General features: G+C 42.7%; 1 protein-coding gene across 2 annotated transcripts in view; it reads right to left on the bottom strand.

Moving 5' to 3' along the window:
- Positions 1 to 17,886, bottom strand: part of ALG1 (ALG1 chitobiosyldiphosphodolichol beta-mannosyltransferase) — a 94,247-nt gene that overhangs the window by 58,681 nt on the left and 17,680 nt on the right. Inside the window, exons 2-4 of one of the 2 annotated variants that reach the window (XM_077448815.1) lie at positions 16,452 to 16,529; positions 16,154 to 16,257; positions 13,102 to 13,250 (exon numbers count right to left, since the gene is read on the bottom strand). In XM_077448815.1, the coding sequence (XP_077304941.1) occupies positions 13,102 to 13,250; positions 16,154 to 16,257; positions 16,452 to 16,529 (331 nt within the window). Of the gene's footprint in view, positions 1 to 13,101; positions 13,255 to 16,153; positions 16,258 to 16,451; positions 16,530 to 17,886 lie in introns of those variants that run through there. The other variant, XM_077448816.1, reaches the window with a different exon arrangement.

Below are 17,886 nucleotides of genomic sequence, written 5' to 3'. Positions count from 1 at the left end.
CATAAAGCCCCCTGATTGCCCCCTAGTTAACCCTTTCACCAGTGATCACCATATAACTGTTACAGGTGACGCTGGTTGGTTAGTAATTTTTTTTATAGTTTCAGGGCACCCGCCATTTATTACCTAGTCTCACTAGTGTACCCCTAAATTTAGGGGTGTCTACTTTCCAAAATGGGGTCATTTGGGGGGGGGTTTGTGCCATCTTGGCATTTTATGGCCTTCAAAACTGTAACGCCCTTAGAAAGCCTGAAGGCGGTGCTTGGTTTTCGGGGCCCCGTACGCGGCTAGGCTCCCAAAAAGTCCCACATATGTGGTATCTCCGTACTCAGGAGAAGCAGCAGAATTTATTTTGGGGTGTCATTTCACATATGCCCATGGCATGCGTGAGCAATATATCATTTAGTGACAACTTTGTGAAAAAAAAAAAAAAGTTTGTAATTTTCCCGCAACTTGTGGCAAAATATAAAATATTCCATGGACTCAACATGCCTCTCAGCAAATAGCTTGGGGTGTCTACTTTCTAAAATGGGGTCATTTGTGGGGGTTTTGTGCCATCTTGGCATTTTATGGCCTTCAAACTGTAATAGGTAGTGAGGAGTGAAGTCAAATATTTACGCCCTTAGAAAACCTGAAGGCGGTTCTTGGTTTTCGGGGCCCCGTACGCGGCTAGGCTCCCAAAAAATCCCACACATGTGGTATCCCCGTACTCAGGAGAAGCAGCAGAATTTATTTTGGGGTGTCATTTCACATATGCCCATAGCATGTGTGAGCAATATATCATTTAGTGACAACTTTGTGTAAAAAAAAAATAATAATTTTTTTTTTGTCATTATTCAATCGCTTGAGGCAAAAAAATAAAATATTCAATGGGCTCAACATGCCACTTATCAATTTCCTTAGGGTGTCTACTTTCCAAAATGGGGTCATTTGGGGGGGTTTTGTACTGCCCTGCCATTTTAGCACCTCAAGAAATGAGATAGGCAGTCGTAAACTAAAAGCTGCGTAAATTCCAGAAAACGTACCTTAGTTTGTAGATGTGACAACTTTTGCGCAAACCAATAAATATACAATTATTGACTTTTTTTTTACCAAAGACATGTGGCTGAATACATTTTGGCCTAAATGTATGACTAAAATTGAGTTTATTGGATTTTTCTAATAACAAAAAGTAGAAAATATCATTTTTTTTCAAAATTTGCGGTCTTTTTACATTTATATCGCAAAAAATAAAAATCGCAGAGGCAATCAAATACCATCAAAAGAAAGCTCTATTTGTGGGAAGAAAAGGACGCAAATTTTGTTTGGGTACAACATTGCATGACCGCGCAATTACCAGTTAAAGCAGCGCAGTGCCAAATTGTAAAAAGACCTCTGGTCATTTACCAGCAAAATGGTCCGGTCTGAAGGTGGTTAATCACTGCTGTTTTTTTTTTTTTTTTTTGTATAAAATAATGGAAGACCAAACATTTAGCAAAAATTTCATTTTTTCTCTAAATTTTGTAACTAAAGTAATTTTTCGCCTTCACTTATGTGCGCTGATGAGCACCGATAGGCTGAACTAGTGGGTATTGATGAGGTGGCACTTATGGGCACTGATGAGACAGCACTTATGAGAACGCACTAATATGCTGCACTTATGAGCACTGATGGGCATCACCGATTGCCAGCACTGAATGGCATAGCTATAGGGCACCGATAGGTGGCACTTGTGGGCACTATATGCTGGCATTGGTGGGCACTGTATTTATTTATAGTAATCAGGACGCTGATGATCAGTGTCCCGATTACATCCCTAGATATCCCCCTGTGAGGAGATGTCGCTGATGGGCTCTCCTCTCCTCACAATCTGTTAGTGTGAGGCAATCAGAGCCGATTACCGGCATCTCCTTGTTTACATGTGACCGGCTGTGGTTGGACACAGCCGATCACATGGTTAAAGAGCCGTGGACGTGTGTCTTTACACAGATCGGGATTGCGCAGTGTCCTAGCAACACGGCATGGGCGCATGTGAGAGGGGCCGTTCTGGGATGCTGTTGACCTAGAACTACACCGCCCCGCCATCATTTGATGGCGGGTGGGCAGCAAGCAGTTAAAGATTATCCAAACCCCTTTATGTTATTAGAATACTTTTACAATAATTAAAAAAGGTTTTTGTTAACAGCTTGCTGACCGCCCTATAGTGCTTTCACTACTACAGGGCGGCAGCTGTGTGGCAAATCACACACACACACACAGACACACACACACACACACACACACACCTATATATAAAATGTCAGTTCTGATGGGGGGCAGGGACCGATCTTGTGTTTCTGCAATGTAGGGATTAGAATCAACCTCTACCCCTAGTGAAAGCAGCGCACAGCGCATACATCACTGGCAAAGCACACATTTAACCCTTTGATCGCACTAAATGTTTAACTCCTTCCCAGTCAGCATTCATACCCCTTGAAATTTTCCACATTTTGTCATGTTACAACCAAAAATGTAAAATGTATTTTATTGTGATTTTATGTGATAGACCAACACAAAGTGGCACATAATTGTGAAGTGGAAGGAAAATTATAAATGGTCTTCCAAATGTTTTACAAATATCTTAAAAGTGTGGCGTGCATTTGTATTCTGCCCCCTTTACTCGGATACCCCTCATTAAAATCTAGTGGAACCAATTGCCTTCAGAAGTCACCTAATTACCTGTGTGTAATTTAATCTCAGTGTAAATACAGCTGTTCTGTGACTCCCTCAGAGGTTTGTTAGAGATCCTGAGTGAACAATTAGCATCATGAAGGCTAAGGAACACACCAGAAAGGTCATGAATAAAGTTGTGGAGAAGTTTAAAGCAGGGTTAGGTTATAAAAAAAATATCCTAAGCTTTGAACGTCTCACGGAGCACTGTTCAATCCATCATCCGAAAATGGAAAGAGTATGGCTCAACTGAAAACCTACCAAAACATGGCCATCCACCTAAACTGACAGGCCGGACAAGGAGAGCCATAATCAGAGAAGCAGCCAAGAAGCCCATAGTTAACTCTGGAGGAGCTGCAGAGATCCACAGCTCAGGTGGAAGAATCTGTCCATGGGAAAACTATTAGTTGTGCACTCCACAAATCTAGCCTTTATGGAAGAGTGGCAAGAATAAAGCCATAACAAGTCCCACCCATCTGCAGTTTGCGAGAAGCCATGTGGGGGACACCACAAACATGTGGAAGGTGGTGCTCTGGTCAGACAAGACCAAAATTGACTTTTTGGCCTAAAAGCAAAAACGCTATGCGTGGTGGAAAACTAACACTGCACATCGCACTGAACACACCATAACCATCATGAAACATGGTGGTGGCAGCATCATGATGTGGGGATGCTTTTCTTCAGAGTTGATGGGAAGATGGATGGAGCCAAATACAGGGCAATCTTAGAAGAAAACCTGTTAGAGTCTGCAAAAGACGCAAGACTGGGACAGAGGTTCACCTTCCAGCAGGACAACTACCCTGAACATACAGCCAGAGCTACAATGGAATGGTTTAGATCAGAGCATATTCATGGGTATAACTGGGTACTAACATTTATAGGTAAAGTTGATCCAGGGAAAATCTGATTGCCTCTCGGCGGATCAGGAACAAATTTTTTCCCCTGCTGTAGCAAATTGGAGCATGGTTTGCTGGAGTTTTTCGGCTTTCCTCTAGATCAGGGATATGCAATTAGCGGACCTCCAGCTGTTACAGAACTACAAGTCCCATGAGGCATAGCAAGACTGACAGCCAGAAGCATGACACCCAGAGGCAGACGCATGATGGGACTTGTAGTTTTGCAACAGCTGGAGGTCCACTAATTGCATATCCCTGCTCTAGATCAACTGTGGGTTAAGGATTGTGTATATGGGATTGAATTATTTTTTGGTTGAACTAGATGGAATTTTCTCAACCTGACTAACTACCCTGTTTCCCGAAAATAAGACCTAGCATTATTTTCGGGGATGGCTGCAATATAAGCCCTACCCCGAAAAAAAGCCCTAGTTTAATTCCTTGTAAAAACATGTAATCCTTTTTGTAAAAAGATTATATAATGTGCAGCGTGTCTCCTTTTGTAACTTGTGGAAAATATCTTATTTACAGCCCCGCTGGGCACTCACGTGACCCACCAGAGATCTTCTCCTCTCCTCCCACCTGACGTCAGCAGCCCCTCCCTCTGCAGTGTTCGGAATGTGGAAGAAGAGCTCTGGACGGTTCCGTGAGTGCCCAGCGACATTGTAAATAAACAGGCTTTTTATAACAGCTTACCTGTAAAATCCTTTTTATTTGATGTACAACAGGGGACACAGAGCCATAGTAATTAATATGTGGGTTATATCGGACCGATAGGTGCTGAACACTGGCACACCCCTAAGGCGTGTACTCCCCCATATAACCCCTCCCATTACTGGGAGTCCTCAGTTTTGTAGCCAAGCAATACAAGTGTATACCAAAAAAGGGAGGGACCTCTGTGTCCCCTGATGTACATCAAAGAAAAGGAAGCGGTTATAAAAACAGGTAAGCGGTTATAAAAATCCTGTTTTCTTACATCAGGGGACACAGAGCCATAGTAATTACTATGTGGGATGTCCAATAGCAATGGCAACTGAAGGGGGGGAGACACCAAAAACAGGAGGCCTGAGGACTCATACTGCAGCCTGCAGTATACTGAGCCCAAAGGCAATATTCTCATGACCTTTAATATCGATTTGACAAAATATGATAAAACGTATGAACCGAAGACCAAGTCGCGGCCTTACAGATCTGAGGCAGAAATGCCTGATGATGCACCACCCAAGAGGTACTAATCGCCCTGGATGAGTGTGCTCTAACATGAGAAGGAAGAATTTTCTTCTTTAAGCTGAAGCTTGAACAATTACTTGACAAATTTGGAAAAATTGTGGATTTTGACTCTGCCTGTCCACATTTTGGACCTTCTGGCAGTACAAATAAAACATGTGCTTTGCGAACCTGAGCGGTCGCCTTTAATAATAGACTCTGATCACTCTTACTACATCAAGAGAATGTAGTGCCTTCTCTTCCCTAGATTGAGGCTTTGGGGAGAAAGAAGGAAGAGTAATATCTTGGTTTAAATGAAAACCTGTTACCACTTTTGGTAGGAATTCAGGATGAGGACATAAAACCACCTCATCCTTACTCATGATGAAATATGTCTCTTTACAAGACAGAGCCAATAGTTCCAATACTCTTCTAGCAGAAGAAATGACAACCAGAAAGATTCTTTGTCAAAAGAACCAAAGAAATTTCTCATAAAGGTTCAAGCGGCTGATTCAGCAAAGCCGATAAGACCAAATTTAAATCCCAAGGATTTAGGAGGTGGTTTCATAGGGGGAATAATCCGTGTTACCCCCTGAATAAGCTACGCCCCAAGCTTGGCAAGCAAGAGACCATTGAAAAACACTATAAGGCCGGGATCTGGCTTTTGATAGAAATCAAGGCCAACTTAATTTCAGATCCCATATGCAAGAAATCAGGGATCCTGCCTATGACATAGGCAGCCCAGGAACTATGACATACTTCCTGGATCTACACCAAGAAACATATGCCTTCCAGACTTTAGAGTAAGTGATTCTGGAAGCCGGCTTCCTGGCATTAATCAAAGTAGACACTACCGAAGGAGATCACCCATGATCTTTTATAGAGTGGGATTCAACAGTCAAACCTGTTAAATTTTTTGTCTGTAAGGTAGGATGAAATACCAGACCTTGTGCGAGAAGGTCTGGTTATAATGGCAGAGTCTAAGGGACTCCTACTGCCATCTTTATGATCTCAGTAAATCAAGATCTTCTGGGACCCGCTGGGGCCGCCTGAATTACCTCCTTTTGTTCCTGCATAATCTTGCGGAGAAGGCGCGGAAGGAGCAGAACTGGAGGAAATGCATAGATCAGTGAAAACTGATCCCATGGGAAGCCTAATGCGTCTGTTCCGCCTGCTAGTGGACCCCTTGTTCTCAACACAAAGTTGTCAACTTTGTAGATGAATCGGAACACGAATAGGTCCATGTCCGGAATACCCCATCTCTGACATATGGCTAGGAAGATGTCGAGGTGAAGAGATCATTCTCCCGGAAATAATTGTTGGCGACTCAAGTAGTATGCCTGCCAATTCTCTATTCCTGAAAAATTAAAATTGCTGATAGACAAGGAATGTTGTGTTCTGCCCAAGCTAGTACATTATTCACCTCTTTTTGGGCTGCAAGACCTCTCGTGCCCCCCTGGTGATTGATGTAAGCCACCGCCGTGACCTTGTCAGACTGAATCCTGACAGGACAGTCCCGTAGTCTGACCGTCCAAGATTCTAGGGCCAGACGTACTGCCTGAAACTTCAAAAAAGGTGATAGGCAAGATCCTCCCAACCTGGACCATCTCCCCTAGACAGAATCTTCTTCCAGGGCTGCTCCCCAGCCTAGAAGGCTGTCACGTACCTTGTGGTATTGAACCCGAATTGCGGAGGGAGGCCTCCCTTACGACTCCCACTACTGGTTTCCTGGTAAGGTAACAGGGAACACAAGAGTAAGGAGGGGTACGGGTGCCTGGCAGGATCAACAGATGGGAAGGGATGAATAGGCGGGGTCAGCTCTGCAGACTGGAGCAGTTTGGCAGACAGGATCAACACAGCAGACTGGATCACAACAACAGGTGGAATCAGCTAGCAAACTGGATCGCTTAAACAGGTAACTTCAGCAGATGGAATCAGTTCAGCAAACAGGACAAGCTTAGCAGGTAACTACAGCAGATGGAATCAGTTCAGCAGACAGGATCACCTTAGCAGATGGGATTGTCAAACAGGCCGGGTCAGGTATCAGACTGGAAGCGAGGCACAAGGGAGCAGGCAGGAGAGTCGTCACAACAAGCCGAGGTCGGGTGCAGGCAGATAACAGGTAGGTCACAGGCAAGCCAGGTCAAATCAAAGATGAATACTACGGATCAGGTTCACAGGCTTACAACGCTGTTGAGCAGACAGTGGAGACCGTCAGTAATAGACAGGTTTAAATAGCCTGTTTGGCGCCAACACGGGCACGGTCACTCGCACACGCGGTGGCGCCTGCGGCCGCATGCCAGAAGGCCTGGGGTTCAGATTTTTCATAGAATTTCCATGACGAAGGCTGGCCTCTGTTAACACCTTCCAGGATAAAGATTTTCCCTTTTGATGGATAACAACCACCAATTTAGGCTCTGACCTATGTCGGGAGCCAAGCGTATTGGAAACAAACAAGGCTTGAATCTTTTTTATTCCAGACTGACAGGATGGTGTTTTGAAGCAGTTTGAGTAAAACTGCGCATAAGGGACTGCCTTAAAGGAGGCCACCATTTCCCCTAAAAATCTCCTGCACAGCCAAATGAAGAAAATTTTCCCTTGTTTTGATAAGTTGAATTAGTCCTACAATGGAACTGATTCTTGTCTGGAGTAAGAATACCTTCTTCTGTATGGTATCTATAACCAGCCCCCAAGTACTGTAATCTTCTTGATGGTTTTAAGGAGAATATTCCTAGGTTGAGTATCAAACCTAGAAATTTCAGATAGTTACGGCTGAGATCAGACTCTTCTAATAGGCTAGGACCGCTATGCCTTGAGCCTTTAATCTGGCTAAAGGAGGTGCCATAATCTTTCAGACCATTGTGGTGCTGTGGCTAAGCCGAATGGCAGGGCCACAACTGAAAAGATAATTTTAGATTTCAAAATGCAGAAATTTCTGGTGAGCGGGAAAATTTGGCACATGGAGATATGCCAATCCCCTCCTTGCAGGGTGTGCACAGCCGATCGAATTATGAAAGGATCGGATGTTTAAGTGCTGATTCAGATCTTCCAGATCTAGAACGGGCCTTACCTCTCCGTTTGGTTCTGGAACCTTAAAAAGGTTTGAGCCAAAACCCCGTTCCACTAAGGGAACCTCTGATATCTCCGACTGAGATAACAGCTGATTTAGAGGCCAGAAAGAGAGATTTATTTTTTCTCTGGATCCTTAGGAACATTCTCAGAGGAGACGGAAACTCTCGTAACCTAGAGAAAAAAATTGCAGAAATCCATCTGTCTTGACATTGTTCCTGCCAGATCTTGAGAATCACAGGACCTTTCCCCTCACCCGAACGAGTGGGGGTGCCCCTTCATGAGAAGGATTTGGCATTCTGCTTTGTGGGCTTTCTGCCCCAAGACCCTGGTGCTGCCCTTGGGGACTTTCCTTGAGGCCGTTGAGACTGCCTAGAGGCAGATGCCCCCACATAGGAGAGGCAGCACGATAAAAAGGAGAAAATGCGTGAACCTCTTTTACTGGTAAAGAGAGCTTTACCCTTTTGGATGTACTTATCTAGATCATCTCTAAATAGCCGTACCCCATGAAAGGGAAACAAACTGGCTAAGAGCTTTTTCCACAGTGCTTCGGCTGATCAAGATTTCAGCCCCAGAACTCTGCGAGAATGCACTAGTCCAAGCATGAGCCATAAGGCTTAAATGATAGGCATCTACTGTGAGACATCAGATACACCAGCCCATTGTCGGGCCTGCTGATCAGGCAGAATTTCAGGTATCACAAACTGTTCCTTAACCCTTTGAAGTCCACATTTTTCAATAAGTTAGCGTGACTCAAAATGTGCTCCACCAAAATGGTGGAGCAGAACGTCAAAGGGTTAATGGACTGAGATAGGCCGCGTACACACGGGCGGACTGTCTGTCCAACTTAGTCCGCTGAAACACATTTCAGCGGACAGTCCGCTCGTGTGTGGGCTTCAGCGGACTTTTTCAGCGGACAGTCTGGCGGACTAAGTCTTTCCGAATTTCCGTAATACAGTCCGTCCAACTTTGGTTTCAGTGGACAGTCCGCTCGTGAGTAGGCAAGTTGGACGGACTAAGTATGGCGCATGCTCAGAAAGGATTTACACGGCCGAAGGTTGCATTGCAGTGTATTGGACGTCGTATTTCTAGTCCCGTTGTACGTGCTGTACACGTCATCGGGCAAGCTTTCAGCGGACTGTCTGTTCATCGTGTGTGGTCAAGTCCGTTCATTCAAAAGTAGGACGGACTGTCTGTCGGATTGTCTGACGGACTTAGTTGGCCAGACAGTCCGCCCGTGTGTACACGGCTATACACCAATTGCAGCAAGAATCGGTTGAGCTACTGAACTGCAAAAGACATCTTGCCTTTAAAAGGAAATTCCAACTTTAATTTGCTGGATCCTTTGCATCAGTGCATTATCCACTGGACATATGAGACTCTGCTCACTGAGGTGATTGCAGCATCAATTGCTGGAAACCCCCCCCCCCCCCATGAGAATTTTTTGGGAGGATAATATTGTTTATCTGGACGTACCCATTCTAATGAACCCAATTAGAGGTAGATACCTCAAGAGCCTGTGCTGCAGGCAGCAAAAGGGTTGAGTAATGGAGTACACAAGCAACCCGACTTGTGATGCTAATCCTTCCAGATTAGGATCCTCCGAAGAGGATAAATAAGTATCTTCTAATATTTGGGAAGATATACCTGATCCCCAGTCTCATGCACCTCAACAAAAGGGTCCTGAGGACTAGATGGGAATCTGCTATGTTTAGTCCTACTATGGAGAGACATCATAGCATTAATCTTCTTTTCAAATGGTAGAAGAAAAAAACCTGTTTGTATGATATATACAGGGACTGAAGTGTTCTACCCCTGACGGCTCAGTCTGACTAGCCATATCCCTCTCAGAGGAGGATGACATTCTTTTGGAAATGGATTTAGATTACAGTGCAAAACCAAATGACCTTTTAGAGAAGTTCCGGGTAAATCCTCTGCTGATGCGGCCAGTCTGTACTTTTTTTTTTTAAAGGCAGCTGCTTTGCATCCTGTCCCCTGAAGGGGAAAAAAACTAATATTTGGGGGCACAGGAGGAGACCAGACCCCCTCTTCTTACCGGTGGATCTGTTACGGCTGGAGGAGGAGAGAGTGAAGGCTTCCTTGCTGTTTCCAGCATCAGGTCGGTGAGTGCTCAATACAGCTCCCAGTGGTGACACATAGGCATGACAACATTATACATAGAAGGAGAAATTCCTGAGAAAATCTCCCTAACCTTATCCTTGCAGCAGGGTTTTATCAGAGATAAAGACCCAATCTTCACCCTTCACGGTAGGCTCCGAGACCTTTTAGGAAACCTTCAGGAACCGGGGAACCTCGGGTTACCCACAATCCTGGACCTGCAACAGCACCCTGCCAGTAAAAACTTTATGGCCTCACTACCAAAAAGTGCTGGATCCCAGGGCCCAGCTCTCAAAAGAGAAGCGTTTGCAAGCAAAACCTTGTTTCTTCAGACACGAGGCCCGGGTACCATTCATTTAGCCCATGAAAAGACATCAGAACGGACCAGCATGGCTAGCCCCAGCAATGATTACTACCAGTGGAGCTCAGCACAGCACATCTTTACTCGTGACCAACACCTTAGACACTGGCGGAAAAAAACCTGAGGATTCCCAGTAATGAGAGGGGTTATATAGGGGAGTACACGCCTTAGGGGCGTGCCAGTGTCCAGCACCTGTCGGTCCGATATAAACCACATAGTAAATTACTATGGCTGTGTCCCCTGATGTAAGAAAAGAAAAAGGTATTTTCCACACTGGACATTATATAATCTTTTTACAAAAGAGATTACATAATTTTACAATGACTTTAACCAAGGTTTATTTTTAGGATTGCAGAATGGCACTACTGACAAGGGAAGAATGGGAGAAAAGAAAGGGGACACAGGAACTTTTTAAAAACATTTTATTGTTTTATTTAAGGTTTTTTAGAACAGAGAGGGATAAATGAAACCGTACAAGCACTGTGCTGTCTATCATGCTTTACATTTTTTTTTGGGGTTACAACCACTTTAAGATCGTCATGATGTCATGACTATTTGAATAAATTACCCTAAATAAATAAGGCATCCCCTGAAAATAAGCCCTAGTGTGTTTTTTGTAGCCAAAATTAATATAAAAGACGGTCTTATTTTTTGGGTAACACGGTATGTAACTGATATAATTCTCCAGTCAAAGTCCATACCTAAATCCAAATGAGAATCTGTGGCAAGACTTGAAAATTGCTATTCACAGACGCTCTCCATCCAATCTGGCAGAGCTTGAGCTATTTTACAAAATAGAATGGGCAAAAATTTTACTCTAGATGTGCAAAGCTGGTAGAGACATTGCAGTGAAAAGTGGTTCTACAAAGTATTGACATTTGGAAAACCATTATTATTTTCCTTCCACTTCACAATTTTGTGGCACCTTGTGTTGGTCCATCAAATAAAATCCCAATAAAATATATTTAGGTTTTTGGTTGTAACATGACAACATGTGGAACATTTTAAAGGGACATGAATACTCTTTCAAGGCACTGTCAGTACAGTGACCATGCATATTTTTAGGACAGCACAGTAGTGTAGTGGTTAGCACTTTCACCTAGCAGCAATAGGGTCGCTGGTTCAAATCCTGACCAAAACACTATCTGCCTGGAGTTTGCATGTTCTCCCTGTGCGGGTTTCCTCCGGGTACTCCGGTTTCCTCCAACACTCCAAATACATGCTGGTAGGTTAATTAGACCCGTCTAAAAAAATTGGCCAAAAAGATGTGTATGTTGAATGTGTTTGTAAGCAACTCGGGACCCCATAGGGTAAAAAGGACCGTGCTATACCACAGATGGATACCGGCGGCAAAATCGCCCTGAGACGATTCAGTTCGCATAGGTAGCGCTATACAAGTCACTCATTCATTCACTGATCACTGTATTCGTGTCACTGGTTCCCGCAAAGTATCAAAAAATTGTCAGTTTGTTCGCTGCAATAACGCAGTCCCACTATAAGTCCCGCTATATGACAAATATATCCCATAGTTTGTAGACACTATAACATTTGTGTATACCAATCAATATACATTTACTGGGATATTTATTATATACCAAAAGACATGTAGCAAAATACATATTAGCCTACATTTATGAAGAAATTTGATTTTTTTTTTTTTTTTTTATTTGATATGTTTTATTGCAGAAAGTAAATATTGTTTTTTTTTTCCCCACAATTGGCAGTCTTTTTCCTTTATAGTGCAAAATTAAAAAAATGCAGTGGTAATCAAATATCACCTACATTTTTTTGGGGTACAGTATTGGACAATCGTGCAACTGTCAGTTAAAGTAATCATGGTAGAATTTTGGCTGTACGCAGAGCGCAGCCATATTTCTTGTACTAATAAGCGCCCATTTCCATCTTAACGATATAATGTACCTTACCTATCATTCCATGTCTCCCCTCTGGTTCCCCATTTCCCAGTAAACAGACATCACCACATTCTTACGCCCTCATCTTAGTCAGCACCACTGACTCACACTAGTCAGCATGGCCTTTTATTATCACAAAAGCTTTCACAAACAGGAAGTGCTGGTTCCAGCCAATCACTTATTGCATGGGAAGTGACATCACAGGAAATGAACAACACAGGATGTGAATGACCATATAAGGACATGACCAAATAAAGCCATGACATGGAATAAATGAATTTATACAATAACCAATGAACAATGACTAAAATTCCGCTGATTGCAATCCTTATTATGCATTGTTCCAGAGGACAATGCATACCTGGATTATGCTACCCTTCCTTGTAGATGGAAGGCTATTAAGCAGGTGCACGCTGGGAATCTCAACATGTGCTGATCAGACACAGCAGAGACAACGAGCGTACATCCGCCCATAACCGATTCTTGCAGAGCAGATCGTCTGTGACATGCACAGGGGCCCTTTTGCTGGTGGACATACCCCCACTCTGCAAACAACTCTCTCCAAACAGAAAGTTTTCCACTACCTAACGGATCTTCAACCAGCATCAGTCTGCCCCAGGCCGCTCTTTAGAGTGGCCTGCGGGAGTGCCAACACTGGAAGACTCTTAGGACAATACATTAAAATACATCTTCATAAAATTTTCCACAACATAACTCAGTGCCGTTTTGCAGAAGATAGCCTGGCCATGAAGGGGAGTAAATCTTTCAGAGGTCAAGTGGTTAAACGTGTGTGAATTCAACATAATTTTTTAGGGCAAACATTTGTCCTAGATTCAAAATAGGTTAGGAAACATACCATTTTGCAATAAGCAGGATTGGATGCCCAGGTTTGTGTGTCAGACTCATGATTGTATACCCATAATTGTGCCAGTCAATTATTAGCTTGCATCTTCTAAGACAGCTGAAGACCCATGTAACTGCAATGCTAGGTAAACCTGGTGGATTCTAACTTAAAATAAATAAATAATAATAATAATTAAAAAAAAAATTATATAGCTACACCATAAGACTGTACCTTAAAGGCCTCATGCACACTGGGCGTTATAAAAAATGTCAATAGCACTAGCTGTAGAAAGCTGTAGCTGTAGAGTGAGTTTTTCAGTGTTTTTGCAGTAGCGTTTTTCAGCTTTTTTTTTAGCAAAAGGAATCCCACAAAAGCTTATGGCTCGAAAATGCTGATGAATACAGTGTTTTTACAGCTGAAAAACTCCTCTCAAAATTCACTAGTTATGGATTTTTTTCATGCCAGAAATCACCCCTGCCAAAAATGCTGATAACAGCCTATGTGTGCATGGACACATAGGATAAACTGCTGGGGAGTTTATTGGCTGCAAAAAATAAAAAAAAAGCTTGAAGCCAAAAACAGCAGCTTTAAAAACATGCAGTGTGGATGAGGTCTTCTATATAAATGAAAAAAAAAAAAAAAAAGACAACATACCATACAAGATATTAACATTACAATAAACGAATGAAAGAGTCCAAGGCTGTAAATCTGTGAATCCCCCTGTTCTCACCCCCCCCCCCCCACCCCTCGCTTGCAGCCCTTATTTCAATACCCTCCCCATTTCTGATGTCTTCTGACCAGTCATGGGAAACACAGGGTCCTTTTTCTGCTTCACTCTTCTCTTGGCATTGGACAGTACGGAACGATACAGAGAGTGGTGCTGTTAGTGTTATGGTGGCCATACACTAGACTAAAAAACGTTATCTGTCATTTGGACAGGTTCTTAGTTTATCGTCCAGTTAATGGGCACAAATCAAAAATCGGTTGTTATGTTTTTGAGCCGAAGAAAAAAAAAAAAAGATTTGGAAAACTTCGGCTGAACGATTTTTCAGCAGGTGTATGGCTAGCATTAGTCATAACAACAGCGCCACTATCTGCGTCGAGGTCCACTAAGTGCTGTAGAAGAGGACCCTGCACATCACGTGACCAGCAAAAAAGTTCTTCAAAACACACATGTTTAGGAGGATGAGGGTGGCATTTAATTAAAAAAAGACCCAAACTGTATATTTTGTGGGCATATCTAAGTACTGGATTCAGCCTGCTGGTGTCTAACAATTAATTGTCCATAGAAAGCATCAAACATTTAAATTTAAACTCCATGCAAACAGCCAATAAAATACATATATGGGAGACATTTTACCAGTGTTCTAACCGATTTGAAAAAGAGAAACAGAACAATGAGGCCACTCGTCTGTTTTCTCTGCTCTTGCCTCCTATCAGAATGTTCCTCATCCACACCTTTGAACGTGGCACACCTGAACAGCTGTCCTGTTTCTGCTGTATGGGGGATTGCAAGATTCCCTGTTTTATATTAAATAATACACTGATGTATTAATGAAGGACAGAGTTGCATTAAAGTTTAATTTTTTTTTTTTTTTTTTTTTTATTCAGCACAAGGGACAGTCGGTCCTTACATTGAATGGGAAGTGTCCCTTGTACTGGTGGGTGCTCTCTTCATTTAAATCTTTAGACCTCTGCCCCCCTATATACCCTAGAAGTGGTAATCTGAGCCCCTGGACTGGTCATAGGCAATTGTCAAGAGTGCAGACTAGGCAAGCCCTTTCTGCCCCCCTCCTCTTCTTAATGAAGATGCACTATAGCTTCCCACAATAAAAAGGAGGCAGACCTTTCATTCATCCACCCATCCTCCATTCATAGAGCATTTTTCATTGCTGAAAGCTATAGTACAGCTTCTATAAATGGAGGAGGGAAGGCATGGGTAGGAATATTCTGCATGCCTGACAAGTGCCTATAATATGTCCCATGGCTTGTGGTAACCCCTCAAGCACCAGGAGATTACTGCTTCAGGAGTATGCTGGGGGGAAAGAAGACTAAAGATATGAACAAAGAAAGCAGCCAGCAGCAAAAGGGACACTTCTCAATGCAAGTACTGTCCTTTGTGCGGATTAAAATAAAATGTCATAAACATTAGTTTTAGGGCTTGTTCACACTTACTAAAGGCACATACACACGAGCGGACTTTTTGACAACAAACATGCAAATTAGTTGTTTTAAGGCAACATCCGACCGTGTGTACGCTCCATCGGACAAACTTTTTTGTTTTTCATCGAGCAAAGTGCGGTCATGTGTCCAGAAAACCATAGGACTTTTGTACAAAGTACAAACACGCATGCTCAAAACCAATGCAAAAGATCAGACAACAATACAGAAGCTGACCAAAATGTGGCGGTAAACGCAGAAAAACCACGCGATTTGGTGAAAGTTGGTTGATAAAAGTCCTGTCGTGTGTATGCTTAACAACTTCACGGCCAACGCCCTTTGTACAAAAATCCACGGGAAAGTTTGTATAAAGTCCAATCGTGTGTATGAGGCTTAAGACTAAATTACTGATGCTCAACAAACGCTCCTATAGTGTTTGTATGGCATTAGTACGGGCACCAGACAGGTGTCAATGAGCTTTTTGGGGATTTTTACAAGCGTTAAATGCTCCCTAAATGCCCTATGCACAGTTTCGTAGTCTTTGATGAGCGTTAAAACTGCTCCACAATGAAAAGTAATTTTAACGTTCCGAAAACGCTTGCCAGAGAGTTACCATAGACTTGAATGGGAGGCGTTTAAAGGCTAGTCATGACTCGACATGAGCCTTCAATTTTGAAGCGTTGCAACGCCAACGCTTAGTATGAACAGCACAATGTGCTGTCTATTATATCTTGTGCATAAGCTTTTGAGGGGTGTTTTTAATGCCTGTCAAATCCCTCCAAAGCGTCTGCTCTTAATGCCAGTATGAACTCAGCCTTAAATTTGTTTTGTGTATATCTACTGTATATGGAAGGTAGGTTTACCTGAACATTTTCATATCTTTCAAGTGTGATATCACCTTTACCTGAAGGAGGATATAAGATGGCGGATCAATGTTCATTAGTACCCAAAACAGCTGGATTGCTTGCACCATGACCTTTAAAACATACCGACATATCCTTGGACAACCTAAAAAAACAAAACAAAGAAAGTCATAGTTTAGAAAGTATTAAATGATAACAGCAAAATAGAACAAGTTGATTACCCATCCGGAGGAAACATCCTTTTCTTTTTCCATGTTTTTAAACACATCATTATAGTACCAGTTTTAGCTGTATGGATCAATAACAGTCCTGCAACACACTCATTCATGCAGGAATTACCTGCCATGCCTTTGAAGTCAGATATCTGGTGAATTTTTATTTTCTTGTTGTTCATGACATCTTTGAGAGGATCCGTTTCTGTGAGGAAAAAAAAGGGGGGGGGGGGGAATAGAATACAGTTATTATTGGCACAGCCAATTGACATTCAAAAGCCATCGTACCATCCACAATATAAAAATCTGTGCAGTCTGCCTATGATAAGCTAAAGCAAAAGGAAATCTTTTCTAGAAATTTTTGTCAACTTAAAATACAGAACCAAAGTAGCTTCTTCATGCCTCACCATTACCGACTAAACCAACCTATCGGTTGTGCCTTTTAGGTAACACAGTGGAGAGCAGATGTTACAGTACCTTAGCCCCACCCAGCGAGTTTCATCTATTCACACGTCATCAGGAGAGGTCCAAGTAGATGATTCAGTGGGACTAAGGTACTGTGACATCAGCATGCACAATAGGGACTGCCACACACAGAGCAGGAAGTGTGATGGTGTGGCACTCAATACACACTAACACTGTCATGTTCCCAGTGCTGAGCATTTTAGGTTTGAATATAACTGAATTGTTTTATTGTGGAGGAGATTTAATAAGTTGGCTTTTTTGGGCAGCACAGCATCCTTTGCGTATGATATTTTGCAAATTTATTTTAAGATATTTATACAGCTGCTGGGATTGGAGGGTTGTTTAGGTAGAAGTGCAGAATTTTAAAATGAGTCTACTTACCTTTGTTCATCTACATTACATGAAGACTGGTGGGCACAGTAGTTTGCAAGACAAAACTAAAGATTGTTTTGCTTTCAGTTCATCTCACAAAAAGTGACAAGAAACAATTTCTGTCAAGACGAACAGTTATTTTCTGTACTTGAGCAAAAAGTTCTTACAACTAGTGTAGTTACCATGTGTAAGGACCGGTAAGCTGAAATATTTTTGTTTTTGTATTAGTTATCCTTTAATCTTAGGCCTTAGGACTAAGGGCAATGGCATGAAAAATGTCACTAATGGTCATTCAATGACCATTTCTGATGTTTACGATTATGCAGCATTCACGTGGGCAATTAGGGGCATACAGGAGATTCTCGTGACAAGAATCAGCAGGTTCTCTCTAGTTTTCTCTGCTCGTTGTGAAGAAGCAGCGGGTTCTTTGAGGCTGGGATCACTTTTGTATGCAAACAACTGCAGCCAGGAAGCTTGTACAAGGCGATAAAAGGAGGAGCCGCAGCTTTCGCATGAACATCCAGCGGTTGCTTATGGTAAGGAACAGATGGGTGGCCCTGGCAGCAGACAGATTGCATCCAAGACTGATCATCTGGATCTAACCACATGTGTCAGAAATGTGTATGAGAGCAGCTGCCATTTGCTCCCACTGCTGTCAATCACAGCCACTGAGGAGGGAGCGGGGCTGTGATTGACTGAGCAGGCAAATATAACAAGCGTCATTT

This window comes from Lithobates pipiens, unplaced genomic scaffold (assembly GCF_037356315.1).
Source record: "Lithobates pipiens isolate NorthernLeopardFrog02 unplaced genomic scaffold, aLitPip1_a1.2 Scaffold_22, whole genome shotgun sequence".
Classification (NCBI taxonomy): Eukaryota; Metazoa; Chordata; class Amphibia; order Anura; family Ranidae; genus Lithobates; species Lithobates pipiens.
This window is presented reverse-complemented; position numbering and strand designations above follow the sequence as displayed.